Source organism: Oryctolagus cuniculus, chromosome 7 (genome assembly GCF_964237555.1).
Source record: "Oryctolagus cuniculus chromosome 7, mOryCun1.1, whole genome shotgun sequence".
In the NCBI taxonomy this organism is placed as follows: domain Eukaryota; kingdom Metazoa; phylum Chordata; class Mammalia; order Lagomorpha; family Leporidae; genus Oryctolagus; species Oryctolagus cuniculus.
In genome coordinates, this window is record NC_091438.1 from 102,113,488 (window position 1) to 102,136,656 (window position 23,169).

Below are 23,169 nucleotides of genomic sequence, written 5' to 3' on the forward strand. Positions count from 1 at the left end.
ATCTTTCTCTCCTGCTCTGCCTTTCAAATAAATGAAAATATAGGAGCATTAACTAAAAAGAATAAAGACAAGCAATGCTTACTTATCATATATTCATGGAGTGTTAAACACATAAGAACTCTTCAAACACATGATACATTGACAGTGAAATTCAGCCACCCAAATAGTAAGTATGCAGACTTCAGATAGAAGACAGGTGTAAGCCTTCCATCCGTTTAAATATATACCTAATATCAAACACCTAGGAAAATTGTGACAGCACAATTGAAAGTTATTAATCATAACAGAAAAAATAATAAACCAGGAGGCAGAAGGTATGTAATTTTTTTATCTAATATCTGGAAATCAGTACTACTATCTAAATTTAAAGCATATAGTTAAACAGCATACAGACACAAAGAAATCAACTTGAAAAAGTGAAATCTTTTTTCTTCTTTCATTTTTCAGATTATTGAATGTTTTAGAAGTAATAGCTCCCTTCAAGCACTTTAACAAGCTTAGAGAGTTTGTTCAGATGAAGCTGCCTCCAGGCTTTCCTGTAAAATTAGGTAAGAGAAAAAGAGAAAAATGTAAACTCATGTTTGTGTATATTATAAATATGTAGCTGTTTATTAACATTTAATAAGTCATATTTTAAGGGAAAATAGATTTCCTAGTTGCTTATATATTTGTAAAGTATTTCTAAAATTATATGCATTGATATTCATATTTTGTCAGATGTACAAAATGCCTGTTGAGGGTTCAAATTCCACTTGATCTAAAGTAAATATAAAGAGGGCTGCGCACTGTGGCATGGTAGGTAAGCCTCCTCCTGCAGCACTAGCATCACATATGGGTGCTGGTTTATGTCTTATCTGCTCCTCTTCTGATCCAGCTCTCTGCTGATGGCCTGGGAAAGCAGTGGAAGAAGGCCCAAGTGCTTGGGCCCCTGCACCTGCATGGGTGACCTGGAAGAAGTTCTTGGTTCCTGGCTTTGGATTGGCCCAGCTCCAGCCATTATGGCCATTTGGGTTGTGAGCCAGTAGATGGAAGACCTCTGTCTCTCCTTTGCTCTCTCTGTAACTCTGCTTCTCAAATAAATAAATAAATAAATAAATCTTTAAAAAAATAAATGTAATAGATATGAAAATATTTCATAGATAAAGGTAAACCAATGATGTAATGTAATAATATTTTTAATAGGAAATAGGGAGACTGTAGTTTAGCCCAAATCTGTAGCATCCTGTGAGTTTCTGCATAGTGGGAATATTTCAAAATAGTAGTCATATTTTTTATTTGTTAGTCTTAAAGATTTTAACTTAATTTCATCTGAAGTCAAGAACTTTAGAAACAGTAAGATATCATTTTTTGCATATACTTATCTTTTTAACTTAGAAAACTGGTTACCGGAGACTAATAAAAGGTGCTTAATAGTTTAGGACTTTAGGCTTAGATTTGGTATGAATTTTAGGTTTAGGAGTGCCTTCAGTACCATGCACCGATCTAGCCAAGCAATATTTAATTAGTGGTTGTGCTGTGGTCGATATCCTTCTAGAGATGAGAGACAACAAAAGTTTCTGCTCCCTTGGTGTTCACATTCTAGTGGGAGAGAAAACTCAATAGAGCAACTATAATCTTTATATTATTCTTGGATATATTTCAATATTTTCAAAACTACGTCTCAGGATAAGTAGGCAAACATGTTTACTATCAGAAATAACATTTTCATTGTTAAAAATTAAGCCAGATGGTCTCAATTTTCCAAACTTGGGAGTAAGCATTAAAATGGATGATAAAATGATTTTGAAATGTCATTCTAGTTCCTCTTTACCATACAAAAAGCACAGGGAGCCCAGTGTCTACTTAAAGAAATGAAGCAGTGGAAAATGGTCCTTGGCCCTTGCCACTCACTTGGGAGACCTGGAAGAAGTGCTTGACTCCTGGCTTAGGCCTGGCCTAGCATTGACTGTTGTGGCCATTTAGGGAGGGAACCAGTGGATGGAAGACCTTTTTCTTTCTTTCCCTCTCTCTGTAACTCAGCCTTTCAAATTAATTAATAAAATTCTTAAAAAATTTCAAACCCAAATCAACATCATGGTACAGTATAGATTTTTATGCAAAATAGATATTTTTATTATATGGGAAGAAAAAATAATCTACAGTACTTTTTTGCAGAAATTTCTCTGATGAAAAGTTACATTCTTCTTCTTGTTGTTGTTATTATTATTATCTTGAGAGGCAGAAAGAGAAAATGCCAGTGAACTCTGGTCTATTGGTTCATTCTCCAAATGCCTGCAATGGGTGACTGGGGTTCGGTTGGAGCTAGAACTAGGAGCTCTGAACTCAGTCCAGGTCTCCTAAGTAGGGAGCAGGAAGCCAATTTCTTTAGCCATCAACTACTGCCTCCTAGTGCCTACACTGACGAGAAGTTGGAGTCTGGAACTGGGAATCAAACCCTGGAACTCCGATTTAGGATGAAGATGTCTTAACTGCTGGGCCAAACACCTACCACAGAACTACAGTCTTTTTCTTTTTTTTTTTTTTTTTTTAAGATTTATTTATTTTGTTTGAAAGACAGACTTACAGAGAGAGGTAGAGCTAGAGAGAGAGAGGTCTTCCATCCACTGGTTCACTCCCCAAATGACTGCAACAGCCAGAGCCGAGCTGCTCTGAAGTCAGGAGCTGGGAGCTTCTTCTGAGTCTCCCATGCGGGTACAGGGGCCCAAAGGCTTAGGCCATCTTCTACTGCTTTTCCAAGCCATAGCAGAGAGCTGGATTGGAAGTGGAGCAGCCGAGACTTGAACCAGCACCCATATGGGATGCCAGCACTGTAGGTGGCGGCTTTACCTGTTACACCACAGAGCTGGCCCCAGAACTACATTCTTAAAAAGGGGTGGATAATCTTGCTTGTATACTTAAAGTTATGAGGAATTTGTTCAGCTATTCTCTTATTTTCTTTTTGAACCAATCCTGTAAAATACCATTCCTGGGTTGGTTTAATTTTCCATCATTTCTGTTTCTATATTTAGGATAAGAATCATAATTAGGAGAAAATTATAAAAATTTGAAAATTGTCATTAACATAAGTTTTTAAAATCAACCAGAGCTTTAAATATTGATTAGATATGATCGTTTTCTGATTTGATTTTCTCATTCTTCTCAAAGGCTAAATTTGAACCTCTTTTATCAACTCTCCATACTCTCTTACTATTTCCTCTTACAGTCTAATCAGATCATTTTACTTCCTTCATTACAAAAACAGCAATCAGAAATGGGACCTCTCTCACTGTTCCCAAACATCCTATGTGGAATTTCCTGCACGAGGCCTTTCTTCTCCTCCATCTGTTCTCAGTAGAAGTGACGCCAGTCTTCATAGCTTGAATGATCTCTTCATTTGTACTATTAATCTATTGTCTTCCCAGCTATTTTAAAAGTTTGCTGGGGGTGGGAAGTGTTGTGGTACAGCAGGTTAAGCCATCATTTGGGATATCCACATTCTGTATCAGAGTTCCTTCAATTGAAACCCATCTGTGCTTCTGACCCTGCTTTCCAACCGGGCTTCCAGCTATTGTGCCTTGGAGGCAGCAGATGACCCAAGTATCGGATGCCTACCACCCATGTGGAAGACCCAAATGGAGCTCCCAGCCCCTGGCTTCAGCCTGGCCCAGTCCCTGCTGTTGCAGGAATTTAGGGAGTAAATCAGTGGATAGAAGATCTCTCTCTCCTCCTTTCAAATAAATAAAAAAATAAGCATTTAAAAATTAAAGCTTGCTGTGTCAGTTATGCCATAGTCCTTTACATTTTACCTCCCTTTTCTACTATTGATGTTTCCTTCTTAATTGCTAGACTTTCTCATTTTAGATTCAACCAACTGAAAAAAAAATCTCAGTAATTTACCATATCCAAAACCTACTTTAATCTTTGCTTTCCAAAGCCAAGGTATTTTAAAGTTTACTAATCTCTCCAATCTTGCTTCCTATTTACAATTATATTTTAAATGGGTGAGGGATAAAGGGATATAAAGGGAAGCAAGATTTCTCTATTTCACTTGAATTGGTATTTCTGTATTTCACTTGAATTGGTAAAATGATGACACTATACCTAGGTAAACAGTAATGAAGCTGTACAAAGAGGTACACTCAGAAACACTATAAATAAAAATGAAGTTATAGGAGCTGGCTTGGGCAATCTTCTTCTACTGCTTTCCTGGGCCACAGCAGAGAACAGTGGAAGTGGAGCAGCCAAGATAAGAACCGCTGCCCATATGGGATGCCAGCACTGTAGGCAGCGGCATTACCCACTACCCCACAGCACCAGCCACATCATGGATTGATGATTTCATTATTACATAATATTCTTCCTTGTCTCTGATAATTTTTTTATCTGAAATCTTTATTTAATTTTATTATAATCAGTCCTGCTTTCCTTTGGTTAAATTTGCATTATATATTCTTTCATCCTTTTATTTTAATCTGCTTGTATCATTATAATTGATATGAGTTTCTTGCTGACAGAATTGAATCATAATTTTAAATCTTCTCATCAAAAACCCTTCAGGCTAGGAAAGAATGAGAGATATAGTCCATGTCTTAAACAAACAAAAAAAAAAACTGTCAACCCACAATAGTGTACCCTGAAAAGGTCTAATTTCTGAATGAAGGTGAAATAAAGACCTTTCATAACAAACAGAAATTGAAAGAACTTGTTACCACTTGTCCAGCCTTATAAATGATGCTTACAGATCTGCTACAGAGTTACTAACTTTTATACCAAAATCACAGTCCATAAAAGGAAAAATCAATAAATTGGATTTCATCAAAAGTTAAAAACATGGTTTGCTCTCAGAAAGAAAGACTTGGGTAAAAGTAACAAAACACAAGCTATGGAGGGGGAGAAGATATTTTCAAACCATATATCTTAACAAAAGTCCAATACCTAGAATAAACAAATAACTCTCATAAGTCATCAAAAGCCAATTAGAAAAGGGTAAAAGACACAAAGAAATATTTCATTAAGGCATATATAGATATGGAAAATAAGTACATGAAAATTATTCAGTATTATTAGCCTTTGGGGGTATGCAAGTTAAAACTATGAGGAGATACCATTATATATCTAATAGAATGGGTGAAATAAAGTATTGTGACAACAACATCTTAGTGAGTGAAGATGTGGAGAAACTTGATCACTTGTAGTATTATGATGGTTTACATTGGTACAGCCACTCTGGTAAGTGTTTTGGTTTCTTTTTTTTTTTTTTTTTTTTTTTTTAAGAAATTCTGGTGTTTTATTGCACATTAAAGTGACTATAGATAATGATAATGAACTTAAATTTTTTTTTTATTTATTTTTTTTTATCAGTGTTTTGGTTTCTTAAAAACTAAAGGTACAACAACTACCATGTAACCAAGTAGTTGCACTCCTAAGCGTTTATTCCAGAAAATTAAAGATTATGTTCACACAAAGACCTGTACACAAATGTTCATTTCATAGCAGCTTTATTTGTAATAGCTGAAGAATTACAATTTTCAATAGATAAACTACAGTATATCTATAGCATGGACTACTCTTAAGCAATAAAAAAAGAATAAATTGTTGATACATGAGAAGCAGCCTAGATGAATAACCAGAAAATTATGATGGGAAAAGAAAGCCAGTCCCAGTGGTGACATCCTATATGATTCCATCTATGTAAAGCGCTTGAAGTAAAAAATATAACAAAACAAAAACTAGAGAAATGACGAGTTAACTGGGGTCCAGGAATTAAGGAATGGATGAGGCACAGGCATAATGGATGTAAATGTGAGGGATTTGACACGAGGCAGTGTGTGGTTCTGGGAATACTCTGAAACTTTTCTGTTTATTTTTTTAATTTGAATTCTTAGCAGATTCATTGTGATTTATAGATACAGATCTATGAATGTAATGGTATTTTCTTCCTCCTCCTCTCTCCTGCTCACCCTTTTTCTCCCCCACCCTTTTTGTATTTTTGTTGTTGTTTTTAAAATGGAAAGATGGGGAATGTTGAACCAGTGGATGTGATCTCTTCCCTGTCTCGCCCTTCTGCCAATAAATAAACCAACAATTTTTAAAAATTAATACTGACTTTTGTTTTAAGCTTTCATTTTTGAAGCCCGGCCTCCAGGTGATCTGCAGGAAGGGTAGGGGGCGGGGTGAGAAAGGAGATGGCAGCTAGGGCAGTAGTGGTGAGGATGGCAAAGGCAGGAACCAGGAAGAGACTGGCAGAAGCAGCAACTCCAATGCAGCAATGGCCCCAGCAGCACAGGCCATCGTCAATACGAAGGACAAAATCTTAGAACCAATAAGAGTGCTTTAAGTTGGCTAGAAGAAAGAATGAGTTCTCAGAATTAGTATCTTTCGCTTGGGGCCAGTGCCGTGGCACAGTAGGTTAATCCTCCGCCTGCAGCACCAGCATCCTATATGGGCGCCGGTTCTAGTCCCGGCTGCTCCTCTTCCAATCCAGCTCTCTGCTGTGGCCTGGGAAAGCAGTAGAAGATGGCCCAAGTGCTTGGGCCCCTGTACCCCCATGGGAGACCAGGAGGAAGCTCCTGGCTTCTGGTTCCTGGCTTCGGATTGGCGCAGCTCTGGCTGTTGTGGCCATTTGGGGAGTGAACCAACGGAAGGAAGACATTTCTCTCTGTTTCTCCCTCTCACTGTCTGTAACTCTACCTCTCAAATAAATAAATAAAATCTTAAAAAAATTAGTATCTTTTCTGTAAGTCGTTAAGAAGTGCATTAAAGATTTATATATGTATTGGAAAGTCAGAGTTACACAGAAAGAGAAGAGGCAGAGAGAGGTCTTCCATCCGCTGGTTCACTCCCCAGTTGGCCTCAATGGCCAGGACTGCGCAGATCCAAAGCCAGAGCCAGGAACTTCCTCCAGGTCTCCCATGTGGGTGCAGGGGCCCAGGGACTTGGGCCATCCTCCACTGCTTTCCCAGGCCAATGCAGAGAGCAGGATTGGAAGTGGAACAGCTGGGATATGAACCTGTGCCTGTATGGATGCCGGCACTGCAGGTGGTGGCTTTACCCGCTATGCCACAGCGCTGGCCCCGAGATAACATATTTTAAAATTATATTACAGTAAAGTATGCTTAATACTTCATCAAATAATTAGTTTAACCAGTAAAAAGCAAAAAGACCCTAGTTTAATGAGAATATTGACAACAGCTATAAACAATAATTGAATGGAAAAATGGACATTTCACCCATATATAGTAAATTTTGAAGTAATCGCAGATCATTAAAACTATAGTAGTATAACATTCTTTTTTATTATTTAAAAAAAATTTTTTTTGACAGGCAGAGTGGACAGTGAGAGAGAGAGGCAGAGAGAAAGGTCTTCCTTTTGCCATTGGTTCACCCTCCAATGGCCGCGGCGGCCAGCGCATTGCGCTGATCTGAAGCCAGGAGCCAGGTGCTTCTCCTGGTATCCCATGCGGGTGCAGGGCCCAAGCACCTGGGCCATCCTTCACTGCACTCCCGGGCCACAGCAGAGAGCTGGCCTGGAAGAGGGGCAACTGGGACAGAATCTGGTGCCTCTACCGGGACTAGAACCCGGTGTGCTGGTGCCGGTGGAGGATTAGCCTACTGAGCCGCAGTGCCGGCAGTAGTATAACATTCTTAACATTGGTTTAACAAAGGCATAAAATTTTACAAAACTATATTTGCAACAGTACTGACAGACATAGACGTTTGTTTTTTGTTTGGTTTTTAAATTTTAGTTCCCACTTATAAGGGAGACCATGTGGTATTTGCCTTTTTGGTAATATTCTTAATCTTTTCCTGTATTGCCAATGTTCAGATTTTGATATTGTTTTGTTTATAAGAAGCTACTGTTGGGGGGAAATTGGATAAAATATTCAAGGGATCTTTCTGTATTATTTCTTACAGTGGCCTGTAAATCAATTATTATCTCAAAGTAAAAGGTTATCTCAAAGTAAAAAGTTTACTCACTCCTTTCTTAGTCCATTGTAGATTTTCTTTCTCTTCCACTCTTACATGCTTATTATTGATATTCGTATGGTTAAATCTAATGGAAACTTTCTGTTTTTCTCTTAACTTTTGGCAAGATTTGACTCTCTTGAGGGGTCGTCTTTCAATGAGTGATTCCTGGAGCATGTCTCCTTTTTTGCTTTTGTCAGTCTAGGAGACTTTCTCAGTACTTCTGCTAAAACTTGTTACATTCCTACTCCTGTCTCATCCCCAGTAGTTTTACATCTTCTCTATAGTAAAAGGCAAAGTCTTTTCATTGGCCTAAACCCCACCTTTAACTGCCTGTTTCCTGTTTGACCTCATCTCCTGCCAATTTCTCCCTCCTTCCCTTGGTTTCAGTGACACTGGCTTCCTTGCTGTTCCTAGAATAAACCAGGCATTTTCCTTTGGGGCCTTTTGTACTTGTTCCTTCTGTTTAGAATTTTCATCCTCTAGGCAACATCATGGTTGTTATCTCAGCTCATTGCTGGAAGATCATCTCACTGAGTTTTCTTTGGACCAGCAACTCTTACCCTATTCTCTATCATGCTTTACTTTTCTGTAGATGCTAATCACTGTTACTTTTTACGTATTTGTTAGCTGTCTCTCCCAACTAGACTTTAATCTCCATAAATATGTGAATTTCATTTTTTGTTTACTGACTTGTAGCCAATGCCCTTAACAGGGGTCAGCAGACTTTTTCAGGAAGTTAGTAAATGTTTTAGGCTTTGTAGTCCATGATTTCTGTAACAACCATTCAGCTCTTTTTGGAGAATGAAATTAACTATAAGCAGTAAGTAAATGAATGGATATGTTGTATTCCAAAACTATTTATGCACACTGAATTTTGACTTTCATGTAATTTCACTTCATGAATATTATTCATTTTTTTCTTCAACAACATGAAAATGTAAAAATTTTTCTTTGCTCACAGGCCAGGCTGTGGGCCTTGGTTTGTTGAATCCTGGATTAGAATCACACCTACATATAGAAGGCACAAATGAATGATTTTTTTTCTCCCAAGAAATAACTGGAAACCTATTAATTCTTATATTTATTTTTGTGTTTAATGTAGCTTTGTTCTTATACAAGAACATTATTTTCTGTAATAAGCAGTTGGCCTGTAGTAAACTGAATTTAAAATGTCCTTTCCCTACAAAGACACCTGAGACAGCATTCATACATTCCTTTCATAGTGTTTGGAGACTTTGAGAGTTCATTTTATAAATTAAATTCCTGAGGCTCTTAAGTAAAATGATTTGCAGAAAGCAGAACCCAGGTTTTATGATTTATGCTCTAATAATTCATATTAGCAATAAGACTAACCAGAAAGATTACTGTATCTGCTTATTTTTAATGTCAGATTTTAGTCAGAAATGTGTTTCACTTAGAACACTGTTTGGCTAGGGTGGTGTGGTATTGTTCCAACTCTGATGAGTCCATTTTTACCCCCACATATTTATGATAGATTGCTTTTAGTGTTTTAAAACAAAAATGATTAATTATTTCACTTGGATTACTAAAAATGAAAAATGAGCTCAAAGAGTCAGAGTAATATGTATACCATAATCTGAAGAAATATGTCAGGATGCAAAACTATAAAATATAGCTGTTCTTTTGTCCCAAGAGAAAAAAAATAGAGTGATGGAATTGGCATTACATTCTTAAGACTGGTGGAAGGGATTTGCTCTTGAATGTAATTCACATGACTCAGTGTCTGTACCTCCTCACTAGAACCCAAACCCTTCCCAAGAGCACATAAATACTTGATATGAGCCATAAGTTTGAATTTGTCTGGTCTCTGAGTAATTTTTTTTTTGAAATTTTAAAGCATATGTCGGACATATGATGCTTTTTAGTCTACAAATCGATTAACAATTGATTTTACAGTATTATCATTGTTCTCTCTGTAGATATACCTGTGTTTCCCACGATCACAGCCACTGTGACTTTTCAGGAGTTTCGATATGATGAATTTGATGGCTCCATCTTCACTATACCTGATGACTACAAGGAAGACCCCAGCCGTTTTCCTGATCTTTGACTGACTGGAAGATGATGCCACCTAACCCAGGAAGGAGAATGCAGGGACCCCAGAAGTGAATCCAAATAGAAGGGACAAGTGCTTTCCATGAAGAAAAGGGAATTACACATTGAATTGACACATCAGTAACATGATAATGAAATGGGCATCTAATAAGAATTTCAGCAAGTTTTCTGATGTGCCACTTTCAGTCTTTTTAAAAATATACTTACTATAAGTGTAATAGTTTGACACCTTAATGACCCTAAGACCTTCATATGTAAAGCAGCTATGAGTGCTGTGATTTGTTTTTAAAAATTTTTACACTTCTTTCTTGTTGAAATATATATGCATATAAATATATCTATATCTATATCTATATCTAAAACACTCCTGGACCATTAACATAAATTAAATGTCTTAAGAGATATGAAGCCCTTTTAAAGTTGTCATCTTATATTCAAGGTGACATTTATAAATAGTCCTTCAAACTTTGTTTTCATAAAATGTAAACTATGTAACATTATGTATAGTTCAGTAATTTGAATGTTTGTTCAGTATAATGAACTAGAAGGAATGCAATTTTCTGTAGACGAATGAACCAAATGGTAACCATTAAACAATTGCATTTATATGTTGCAATACATTTCAGAAGGAGCGTTCACTCTGCAGGGAATAAGGTACCTCCTTTAGCACCTTAGTGCAATTCATTGTGGTGCTATTTGTTTTTACCTGAATTCTTTCTTCAATGGAAAACGTTTGTTACTAATCTTCCTTTCATAGAACCTCTATTTTTTTCCTAAACTTGAGTTTCAGAGTCCTTGTTTTGTTCATGATAAGGTACGGTTAGCATGCTTAAACATAGTCCTCTTCCAAATCTCAGCACTTTAAAACAAAATCCAAATTTTTAAACTTGCTTCCTAGTAAGTGCACATCAGTCTGATTATTTTGTTTGTTTTTAGTGGAATATGGATGCACTGATGTCAGTTTTAAAAAACAGTCTACATGTTTTAGACAACCCTACACAACATATTTAAAGCTTTCAAAATATGATAGTAACATTTTATATGCTAACAGACTATATTTGTTACAAGTAAAAGTCCAAAAGCATATACAAGAATGGTGATTCCTATTGTTTATTTTTTTTTAAATCACAGGAAAATATTTATGGATTTTAATTGTCTCCAAAATGTCAAAATCATGTATTACTCACTTTTGCAACTTAAAATTTTTCATATTTATTCCAAGATGGTTGGACGGTCCAAGAATGAAAATAAATTAGGGAGAATAATGTGTAACAGTCATAAAGTGTCATGTTGTATTAAAGAGCTAAGCTAAATGTTTTTAAAATGTATCTTGATGAATGTGTCAAGAATGCATCTGTCAAGTTTTTTTTTTTTTAGAATGATCAGCAGTTTCAACTTTTTCCAGGGTTTTAGATAATTTCAAATGAATTTAGAGACCTTTATTGAAGAGATGATTTATTAAAAAAATCCAAACAATCAACCATAAGAAAATTTTTATAATAAACATCTTTAAAGCTGCATCACCCATACTGATACATACATTGCATTTGTTGACATTTGATTAAATATATTTTGTAAGGAAGAAAAAAGTCATAGTTAAAAATTCAAAGACTTCATTATTACCATATGTGGGCCTGTTGAATTTTGAGGAAAGAATTGGTAAACTCAGACTTGCCTTTCTGAATAGAAGTAGATCCCTATTATTTACAAAATGGTTAGATCAAGAGAGAGAATTTGAATCATTGTGTCGATCAGTGATTTTAGGAAGTTTGAGAATCTGAAAGACAGTGATGACAAATGTCTTTAGCTCCCATTATTTTGTTGGAATGTGGTATACTTTCAGGACTATGTTGCAGATTTTTTTCATAAGTGCAGACAACTTAGGGAGGAAAAGTAGTAAGTTGTAGCTTGGGATTTATCAATTTCCTAAAAGCTGTGACTATTTTACTGGAGTACAGTGGTGATAGGAAGACTTCTGAAAACTTTGCACTTAAGTTTTGTTTTTAAGACGTGTCTTTTTCTTTAAAGAGTAGTTGAAACAGATTATCCATTTCAAAATGTCTTTAATCACAAAGAACAAACAAGTGTCAGTATCTTGTAAGAATAATGATGGAGGGGTTGGTGCTGTGGAGTAGTGGGTAAAGCCGCCGCCTGCAGTGCCAGCATCCCATATGGGCACCAGTCCAAGTCCTGGCTGCTCCACTTCTGATCCAGCTCTCTGCTGTGGCCTGGGAAAGCAGTGTGGTGCTGTGGTGCAGTGGGTAAAGCTGCCGCCTGCAGTGCCAGCATCCCATATGGGCACCAGTCCAAGTCCTGGCTGCTCCACTTCCTATCCAGCTCTCTGCTATGGCCTGGGAAAGCAGTAGAAGATGGCTCAAGTTCTTGGGTGCCTGCACCCATGTGGGAGACCCAGAAGATGCTCCTGGCTCCTGGCTTCGTATTGGTGCAGCTCAAGCCATTGTGGCCAACTGGGGAGTGAACCAGCGGATGGAAGACCTCTTTCTCTCTGCCTCTCCTTTTCTCTCTGTGTATCGCTTTCAAATAAATAAATAAATTTTTTTTAAAAATGGTGGAAAAAGTCAATGCAAATAAACTTTTCACAATATCAGATTTTTCAAAATTACCTTTTAATCCAATTAATGAAGCTACATACAGTTATAAGTGAATAGATCACAATATGATATATTTCATATCAAGATTTGTGATATACGTACATAAAATTTTATAGGCCTTGCATTTGTGATTTTAGAACGTTTTCAAATTGGGGGAGGGTGATGACAGTAATTTTTCTTAAAAAAAAAAAAGGTTTTACTTATGTTGATTTGAAAGGCAGAATGAGAGAGAGAGGAGAGTGGAGAAAGAGCGAGGTCGCGCTCTTTCCATCCACTGGTTCATACCTCAAATGCCTGCAGCAGCCAAGACTGAGCCAGGCTGAAGCCAGAAGACGAATTCTGTCTCCTATATGGGTGGCAGGAACTTTAGTACTTGCTATCACTCTGCCTCCCAGGGTGTGTTATTAGCTGGAAGCTGGATTGGTTGAGAAGGTGGGACTTGATCCTAGGCACTCCAGTATGGGATGCAGCATTTCCATTGTTTAACCACTGCACCAAATGCCTGCCCCAAGTTAGCCAGCCATCTTAAATGGCCGTTTAGAAATTTTCACTATTCCTGCCACTATTGTATTTCAAGAAAGTATGACTCTTGTCTAAGAAATTTCTCTGACGAGACAATTTGTTCTCCATAGACATTCAAATACAGAGTTGTCAAGTTTTATAAAAAGGCAAGATTAAGCAGATGCACTGATTATTCTGAGTGTAAGTATGTAAGATGGATTGAAAATTGATACAGTCCATTGCTGATAAAAGCTGAAAATCTAGTTTCTTTCTCCTAGTGAGAACTGGTATTAAGCCCCACTTGTGCTAATAAAAATGGGTTTCTAGTGTTATTCACATAGAGTTTATTCACATCTTGTGGTAGAGTGGTGAATAATGACTGTTCCGTGAGGCCTTTCCCCACGCTTCACCAAGTATACAGCCAACAAAGGTCCTATTAGGAAAAGATGGAGTAGAAAACTTAGGTGAATTTTAAGTCCCGCATTTGGTATGCTAAATTTTAAAACTGAGTGAAAAAATTAATCAGCTTAGTATGGGATACAATATATTGTTAACTGCTGTTAACTCCAGCAAAAGGCTTCTTAGTCACATTTTCTAAGATTAACGAAACATACGTGTGCCAAAGTTGCTATATTTTGAAATTCTGGAAGCTTTCCAACAACTGGCAGTGAAACTTACCCTAGAGATAAAGGAATGGGAGATAATAAATCACCTGTAAGGACTACAAAACAATATTTTGGTGAAAGCCCTTGGTTTGTGCAATATAAATTAAAACCCATTTTTGTATGTATGTCAGAAGTTTGGGACAATAATATCTTTGCCATCTAAAAATCTGATACCATGTCAAGTATTATCCATTTTTTAAGTTGATGCCACTGTATTTTCAATGACTGCTTTGTGGTGAACTTTGTAACTGTTATAGCTCATTTTAGAACAGTAGTACTTTTAATAGTTTTAGTTATAATGGCACATGTGGTATAAAGAATTAAAATTTCACTTTGCCATAAACACACTTAAAAATTTTGAAGCAAAATTTCCTAAGTATATCCCAGAAAGTTACTAATCATTCCTCATTGTGATCATGTTTGGCAAGTGAAAAGAACTTTAATTAGTTTAGTTATACCATATGACATCACAAAACAAAAATATAAAACCCACCACTTATTTAGCTGTACTTCCCATAAATAGAGTTTTTCGTCACTAAAGAGGGCTGACAGTACTGGCTGGGATGTTTCTGGAACATAGAAAAGCAAATTTCGTAGTGCATACACATTGAGGTACATCTGCTGCTCCTTTGGCATTATGCAATATCTGGGCCACCTCCTTGGATTCTCCTTCAGCTTCTCAGACTTCTGGGCCAGATGTATGTTTAGGTCCATGATGAAGAGTCCTTGCTTTTGCAGAATGCTCACACCACCAAGGCCAGAAGCAATAATACCTGACTAGACTTTGAGTCCATCTTGTGGCTTCTCACGTGCACTTATGGTTGGTTCTAATGTATTCATATTGCCCCAACCACAATCATCCATCTTTCTGTCCCAATTGCTTGTGAGACATCAAACTTCAGCATTTGGCAGAAAGACAAAAGCCTTAAAAAGACTACTTAATCAGCTTGGATCCTGACCAATATATATTAATTTTGCATAAAGACATTCTTAATCTGATGCATGTCTCCCAAAACTTGACATTTTAACCTTGTCAACTTAGTGAATGAAAAAGTCACTCTTAATATTTAATATGTTATATTCAGTGTATGAAACTAACATTCAGGAAGCTAAACCAATTCATATGTAGTATAGGAAAAAGATTCTTTAAAAATACATCTTGGGATAACTGGTAATTTTTGTTTAAGATTTATTTGAAAGGGAGAATTACAGAGAAAGGGAAGGACTAAAGGAGGGAGCGAGAGAGAGAGAGAGAGCGAAAGAGAATGAGAGAGATCCATTTGCTGGTTCACTCCCCAAATGGCCACAAGGCCAGGACTGGGCCAGACCAAAACCAGGAGCCAGGAGCTTCATGCATCGAGTCTCCCATGTAGGTGCAGGGGCCCAAGGACTTGGGCTGTCTTCGGCTGCTTTCCCAGGTGCATTAACAGAAAGTTGGATCGGAAGTGGATTCTTGATATGGGAACCCGGCTTTACCTGCTATACCACTGCGCCAACCTGCCCCCCGAATGGTAATCTATATCATTTGAAACATTCCATTTATGACCTTTGTCCTTCAATCTCTCAAGCTCTAAAACATTTTAGCTACTTTTTTCTTTTAACGGAAAATATTTTAAATTTTTTTTACTTATTTTCATTTTCTTTGAAATGCAGGGAATAATTGATCCTCCATCTGCGTGTACACTCCCCAAATGTCCACAACAGCACTAAGCCAGGCCAAAGCCAGGAGCAGATACTTCATCTGAGTCTCTCACATGGTATCAGGGAACCAAGTACTTGAGCTATCTGCGGCTGCTTTCCCAGGGTGCATATTAGCAGGAAGCTGGACTGGAAACAGAGCCAGACTTGAATCAAATAGGCAGGCACTCTGATACAAGGATGCAGGGGTCCCAAGCTGTGGGTAGCTCAACCACTGTACCAAACACCCTTCCTGACTAGCTTTCTTAAAAAACAAAACAAACAAACAAAAAAAAACAGCTAAAGCCACCGCCTGCAGTGCCGCCAGCATCCCGTATGGGCAACAGTTCAAGACCTGGCTGCTCCACTTCCAATCCAGCTCTCTGCTATGGTCTGGGATAGCAGAAGATGGCCCAAGTCTTTGGGCCTTGCACTCGCATGGAGACCTGGAAGAAGCTTCTGGCTCCGGATAGGCACAGCTCCAGCTGTTGAGGCCAATTGGGGTGCGAACCAGCAGATGGAAGACCGACTTCTCTCTGCCTCTCCTCTGCGTAACTCTTTGAAATAAATAAAATTTTTTTTTGACAGAGTGGACAGTGAAAGAGATAAAGGTCTTTTTCGATTGGTTCACCCCGCAATGGCCGCTGCGGCCGGTGCACCGCGCTGATCCGAAGCCAGGAGCCAGGTGCTTCTCCTGGTCTCCCATGGGGTGCAGGGCCCCTCCACTGCACTCCCGGGCCATGCCGGAGAGCTGGACTGGAAGAGGAGCAACCGGGACAGAATCTGGCACCCTGACCGGGACTAGAACCCGGTGTGCAGGCACGGCAGGCAGAGGATTAGCCTATTGAGCCAAGGCGCCGGCAAAATAATCTTAAAAAAGTCTAACTGAATTTGATATACTTGGACATAAAAGTGAACAAAAATAAAGCCAAGTAGAATAGATCCAAATATCTGTAAATCCCAAAGTCTTATTTAGAAAAGTTTAATTACCACTTTTGCTAATAAAGTCTTAGTAGCAAGAGACTATGGATACTTTTAGTACAAAGTACTGGTAGCAATTACATCTATTTTGTCCCATTGTCCTACATACAGGCTGTTTGTAAAAACTTAAATTTTGTAAACATATCACTTTTACAGTAACCCTGAAATAGTTCCAGAATTGAAAACTTCCAACTTAATGGGCTAACTAGAACACAGGAACACATGTATTGGATTAGAAAAAAATTTTATACAGCAAAGATATGAAATGCATTTGCTTGTTTTGAAATGCACTAAATTTAAATCATGCTAATTTTATCAGTCTTCAACAGCATGGACTCTAAACCCTTCCCTTGGTACCCAACTGGAAGATAGTTTTGCCAGAGATGAAGATGGCTTAACACACAACAGAGCCTGTTTTAAGATGCTGCTCCAAGGTTAGCTTTTGTTACAAAGGCCTATTTTTGTTTTCTTAGTCCTAAATACTTACTTTTTTAAGGTTCCATATAGAGAATATAGGGAAATTAACCAAAACTCATTTTCACAAAATTGTAAATGGCAATTCATCTTAGTGGTCTTACCATTACCCTTACAAAAATTAAAAATCCCACAAATACTAACCATTCACTGACCTAAGCACATATTTACGTTTTTGAGAGGTAGAGGGTATAGTTAGAGATAGAAGTTTGTATTTGCTGGTACACTCCCCAAATACCTGCACTAGCTGGGTTGGGCCATGCTAAAGCACACAATGAGTATTAATCCATGTCTCTCATGTGGGTGGCAGAGACCCAACCACTTTGAGTCAACACTATGGCCTCCCAGGATCCATATTATATGCAGCTAGAATCAAAACAGGGGAACTAACACTTGAATCCAGGCAGTAGTGTGGTCTGTGGATATCTCAACTGCTAGGTCTAAGGCCTGCTCCTACACTTATCTAACCAATTTTGAAGGCAGTGATCACTTCGTTATGCATGGGGAAAAACAAACAAAAAGAACCCCACAGGGTTCCCTACCTTTAAGTAAAACCCAAACTCATGACTGGACTTTTAAAGCTTTTAATTTCATGATACATCCTCTACCTCTCATTCACTCCTTAATGATTTAAGTAAATAAATAAGGACAAACGTTTTTCTAACAAAACCGCTTTTATTTTAATAATTTTTACTGCTAAATACAGAACAAAACAGTGTGGAGGCAGTGTTCACTTGATTTCATCTAGTTATCTCTTAAAAGGCTTGTGGCTTAGTGCAACACTACCTTTGTATAGAAAATGTCTGCAGAAATACTACGGATTCCTGTCACCACACTATCTTAAGTCAGTGGCACTGTTTTAAAACCAAAAATGTTTCTTACCCTCGAGAAAAGTTAGCATATTTGTATTCAAAGATTAAAAGTGAGGAAACAGATTCTGAATATTAGAATTACCATGTGAGACTGTCAATGCTGTTTTTTTCTCCTCAAAAATGGCTAACCTTCATCTATTAAAGGTTCAACTTTCATTTAGTAAAAAAAAAAAGTCTCTAAGTTCAAGTGTCATCTGTGTTTCACTTTTGTTTTTAAAAATGTAATGATTATTAGGGTCATCCCTAGAACTTCTTAGATACTCACTATAGACAAAATTCCTTATGATAAAATCTTTTAAAAGTTACTACAAACTGTAAAAACAATGCTGCTTTTCTATATGGCATTTCAATTTTAAAAGTTTTTTTTAAAAAAACAATTTTTACACAAAACTTGGATAAAAGCTACGAAGCTACAATTCCAAGTCTCATTTTTCCTTATTCCCAGTCACCCAAACACTACTCATTAATAAATGAATAAATATGCTATTTAGTACTATACAGTAGATACATATCATTGACAGCTTCTATACTATTCCAGAAAAGGCAAATATTTATATTTCACTGAAAATATAAATTTACTACATAAGGGTGGGATTACTATATAACCTAAACTTCACTGCATTATCCAACCCAAGTCTCACACCCCAAATGAGAAATTAAGATTACACTAAGCTAAGGACATTTCAGATAAAAATTATTTTTTACAATTCTAATGGCAACTATCAACTATGTGATGGATTTCATCTTCTTACTGTATTTAAACAGACAGACAGAACTTAATTTGTAAAATGAATGAGGTAACTGTCATACATTCAATTGCATAAATAAATACAAATAGTTTTACAGAAACATGAACATAAGTTTAAGGGTTTTATTATCAAAGTCTTGTAAAACAATTTCAGAAACTGTACATCAACATGGCACAGACTGTAGCCTACTTTTGTATTTGCTGCACAAAAGTGAAGCTTGAAACTCCTGTAACTAGGAACAGTTGCCTAACTACTTTGCATATAACATGGAATCACTGTGTGCATATGATTACTACTGCAGTAATAGTTAACACAAATTTATTGGTTTTATACATCTTGAGATCAAATAAAAAGTACATTATCAAGTAGATTTGTCTTATTTTAAAAGCATATGAAGGTCAATTTAAAATGCACTACCCTCTTTTTCATCAATGAGTTTAAAACTTTGAAAATCAGAACAAGAGAGAACTTTATTTTACAGATGAACTCCGAATAGTTGGAGAGCTTTCACTGATGTAGACGTGGAATAAATTATTTCAGAAAAAAAAAAAAAATCCCCAAACACCTTATGAAAAAGTATACAACTCTACTTCAAAATAAGCTATTTACTCACTGCCAAAGACAGTTTTATTTGAAATCTTATTTCTGTAATTAAAGCCTAATTAGCCATCAAAAAAGGTTAGTGCATATACAGACAACCTTTCAAAGTTAAACGAAAGCCACAAAAATTTAGCCATAAGGCTCAAAGGATTATCTATCTCAAATGCTCATTTCCAGATGTAATCTAACAATGTTAATTTGTCATGTCAACAAACAAGACCATAAGTAGATCCATCATGTTGGAAGATTTTAATGACATTTAGGATATTCTTGCCACAGTAACATGCAATCAGTGCATTCCCTACATGGCTCTATTATGGCAATGAATCAAATTCTAGAAATACTCTAAGAGAACTTACTTAAGAAAGGAGATCATACAACATAAACAATCCATGCCTGCTGTAGATGCATGCAGCTTTTCATTTGTATTTAAGAAGCAGCACTAGAATAGTAAAACTGCTTACTCAGTCAGATTTCACCATGACAAGAATTGTTTACCCATGTACCATTTTTCTAAAAGCTTTTTGATGTAAATAACTAATATCAATGTCAGAAGCTTTATAACCATTTATAACTCAGCTGTATACATCTAGGTTTGAGATGAACAAATACAGCATTAAGAAATCACACAAAGGAATGACACTGATGCATGTACACAGTTGGAGTCCCAAAGAGGCAGCATTCAGTCACTCATATCCATGTCTTCTTCATGATGGTCATCCCCATTCACTTTGGATTCTCTTAGCGAATCACCAGCTCCCTTTTCCACAGAACATTCCTTAGTTTTAGGTGAACCAGCTTCAACTGGTTTCTTCTCCTCTTTTTTCTCTTTCTCGCTGTCATATCCCTGTTCCTCTTCATCATAATCCCGTGTAACCTGCTTTGCCAAGGAGAATAATAAAAGTAAACTTCTTCAAAGAAGAAACACTTCTTGTAAGTACCAACACCGCCCCAAATACCTAAATAAGTTAGTTTGTAAACATACTTTTACATCTTTATCACTCTCTGATTTTCTTTCCCGTTCCTTTTCCTTATCTTTACTTTTCTTCTTCTTGCTTGTTGATCGTTCCCTTTCGTCTCTGCTTCTTTCTTTGTCTTTATCTTTCTTCTTCTCCTTTTTATGTCTAGAATGACATTAAAATAAAATGTGCTCAAAATGATTCAAAGGAACTGCTCAAGGTTTCACCCTGAAGTATAGAAACATAACTTGTATAGATGGCGAGTCTGATCCAGCATTCTCAAGATGAATATAGGAAAGCAAAGGTCCAATTTCAAAACACTAAAATTCCCAATCCTACAGAGTGTGCATTCCTCCAAGGCTCAAGTAAAAGACATTTTAAGCATTTTAATCCTAGAAAAGAAAAACTATGAGACAATTTAAAAAACTGAAAATTCCTGAAAAATACAAGGCTAGAGCTAAATGATAAGACATTTTTACCTCCTAGGGGATGGTGAGCGAGACAATTTTCGTTTAGGAGACCTGGGTTTTTTAGGAGATCTTGTTCCACTCCTGCTTCGTCGTCGTCGTCTATCTCTAAAATCACAAATGAACACACTATGCTTTAAAATACAGTATGATCTCAGCTTCACTAAGAATCCCTACAACATGCTTCTAATGAAACAACTGTTGTAAAATAGACACTTGCAAACTGAGCACTTTTCCATCTTTACTGCTCAAGAGCACCTCTAATTTCTGGCAATTGTTCTTAAAGAAATTCTGACAAAATATTAAACTTGAAAAAAGACTTATTAACAAATATCCTAAACCAAAGAGGAAAAAGTCAGAAGTAACCCATTATTGAAGAAATCAGTTTCAGATTTAAACATTCAGTGGACAGAACAGGTATAACAGAGTAATTCAATAATGCTGTGATATAGAAAGTAGTCAGACAGCCTTAGTCTAACAAATGACAGAAATCAGAATTTGCATTGTCAGGGGCCAGCGCTGTAGCATAGCGGATAAAGCTGCTGCCTGCAATGCTGGCATCCCCTATGGGTGCTGGTTTGAGTCCTGGCTGCTCCATTTCCAATTCAGCTCTCTGCTATGGCCTGGGAGAGCAGTGGAAGATGGCTCAAGTCCTGGGGCCCCTGCAGCTCCAGGCTTTGGATTGGCACAGCTCCAGCCATTGAGGTCAACTGCGGAGTGGACCAGTGGATGGAAGATTTCTCTCTCTCTCTGCCTCTCCTTTTCTGTGTAACTCTGACTTTCCAATAAATATTTTAAAAAAAGAATTTGCATTGTCTTCCAATTTATCAATGTAATTTAATGTAACAGTTCACTATCCTTTAATCATTAAAACTTAACTGGGTAAGATTAAAAAAAACTGACCTCTGTTGAACTCCATGTTATTTCAAATACACTCTACACATTGATATAAGGTAAAAACAAAGATGAACTTTAGGTTTTTCTTCATAAACTGACCTAGAAAAACTTCCAATAGAGACAGAGTCAAAGTATTTTCAACACTGAAATATTTAAGGTCTGGAAAACAGTTCACATTCACAGACTGATAATCTAATGAGCAAAGCTTAAAAAAAAAAGGGGGGTGGGGAGGAATCTCAAAGAATGAATATATCCCCATTAACATAACACACAACCTACCAAGATTAAATCAAGACACAGAAACTGTAAGCGGACATGTAACAGATAAGGAGGTTGAAAAAGTAGTTAAAACTCTTCCATCAAAGAAAAATTCAGGACCTGATGGCTTTAAAGTTGAATTCTACAAAACTCCAATACCCTTCAAACCACAAAATATTGAAAATGATGGAACTCTGTTAATGAGGCCAGCATTACTCTGATATCAAATCCAAAGGTAAAATAAAATGACATAGCTGCTGAATACAGATGAAAAAATTCTTAACAAAATATTAGCAAACAAAATACAACACCACAGCAAAAAGATCATACATTATAGTCACACAGGATTTCTCAGAGACACAGTCATGTAACATTTCCAAATCATTAAATGCCCTAAATCATGTTAACACAAAAAACAAAAACCATTTGATCACCTGAACAGATGCAAAGAAACTATCTGATAAGATCGAACATCTCTTCATGATAAACAATCCTCAAAAAATTAGGTACAGAAGGAATTTACTTCAAAACGATAAAGGCAATCAATAAATGACAAACCAACAGCCAGTATCATACTGAATAGGAAAAGCTGAAAGCATTTTCCCCCTGAAATCTGGAACAAGATAAGGATATCCACTTTCACCAGCCTTATTCAATGTAGTATTGGGAATACTAACATCAAGAATTAGGCAAGGGAAAGAAATAAAGGGCATCAAAATTAGAAAAGAGACAATCAAAATATCCATTTTTCTTTTAAACATGGGATAACTTAAAAGACTCCACCAAAAAGCTGCTAGAAGAGATAAACTAATTCATTTAAGTCACAGGATACAAAATAAACATAAAAAACAGTAGCATTTTTACACACCATTTGCTAAAAAGAGAAGTCAAAAAAGAAATCACATTCACAATAACTAAAAAAAATTTAAACATAAAGAATAAACTTAACCAAAGAAGTAAAATCTCTACAATTAAAATTACAAAACATTGATAAAAGAAATCAACAAGGACACAGAGAAAATGGAAAGATATTCTCTACTCATGGATTGAAAGAATTTCATTAAAATGTACATCTTACTAAAAATTCCAGGCAATTCCTATAAAAATACCATTGATATTCTTTATAGAACTATAAAATAACAATGCCAAAATTGATATGGAACCATGAAAGACTCAGAATAGCAAGAGCAATCCTACTTACACACACACAAAAATCAAGCTGAAGGCATCAAATTATCTGATTTCTAAGGACACTATAAAATTGCAATAACACAAAGAGATCAATGGAATACACCGCTCTAAAGCTAACACATGTAAATAGAACCAAATGCTTTTTGACAAGAGTGCCAAGAACATACAATGGAAAAAAAGGCAGTTTTTTCAATAAATGTTGGCAACACTGGAAATACATATGTTGAAGAATCAAACTGGAAC

General features: G+C 36.6%; 2 protein-coding genes across 24 annotated transcripts in view; one reads left to right on the forward strand and one right to left on the reverse strand.

Annotated features, from left to right (window-relative positions):
- Positions 1-11,553, forward strand: part of ANKRD13C (ankyrin repeat domain 13C) — a 132,208-nt gene extending 120,655 nt beyond the window's left edge. For 5 of the 12 annotated variants that reach the window (XR_007924037.2, XM_002715925.5, XM_070078281.1 and 2 more), the window contains 2 exons: positions 448-548; positions 9,888-11,553. Coding sequence is in view for 9 of the 12 variants with exons in the window: in XM_002715925.5 (XP_002715971.2) it covers positions 448-548; positions 9,888-10,018 (232 nt within the window). In the remaining 3 variants the exon portion in view is untranslated. Of the gene's footprint in view, positions 1-447; positions 549-717; positions 763-874; positions 1,113-3,544; positions 3,741-9,887 lie in introns of those variants that run through there. The other 7 variants (XR_011390665.1, XM_051857626.2, XM_051857629.2 and 4 more) reach the window with 4 other exon arrangements.
- A 6,035-nt stretch (positions 11,554-17,588) lies between these two features.
- The window catches only part of SRSF11 (serine and arginine rich splicing factor 11), a 49,941-nt gene continuing 44,360 nt past the window's right edge, over positions 17,589-23,169 (reverse strand). For 6 of the 12 annotated variants that reach the window (XM_070078284.1, XM_070078283.1, XM_070078285.1 and 3 more), the window contains 3 exons: positions 20,593-20,688; positions 20,140-20,278; positions 17,589-20,031 (listed from right to left, as the gene is read on the reverse strand). In XM_070078284.1, coding sequence (XP_069934385.1) covers positions 19,837-20,031; positions 20,140-20,278; positions 20,593-20,688 — 430 coding nt within the window. In that variant the 3' untranslated portion in view covers positions 17,589-19,836. Of the gene's footprint in view, positions 20,035-20,139; positions 20,279-20,592; positions 20,689-23,169 lie in introns of all 12 variants that reach the window. The other 6 variants (XM_017346178.3, XM_002715926.5, XM_070078286.1 and 3 more) reach the window with 1 other exon arrangement.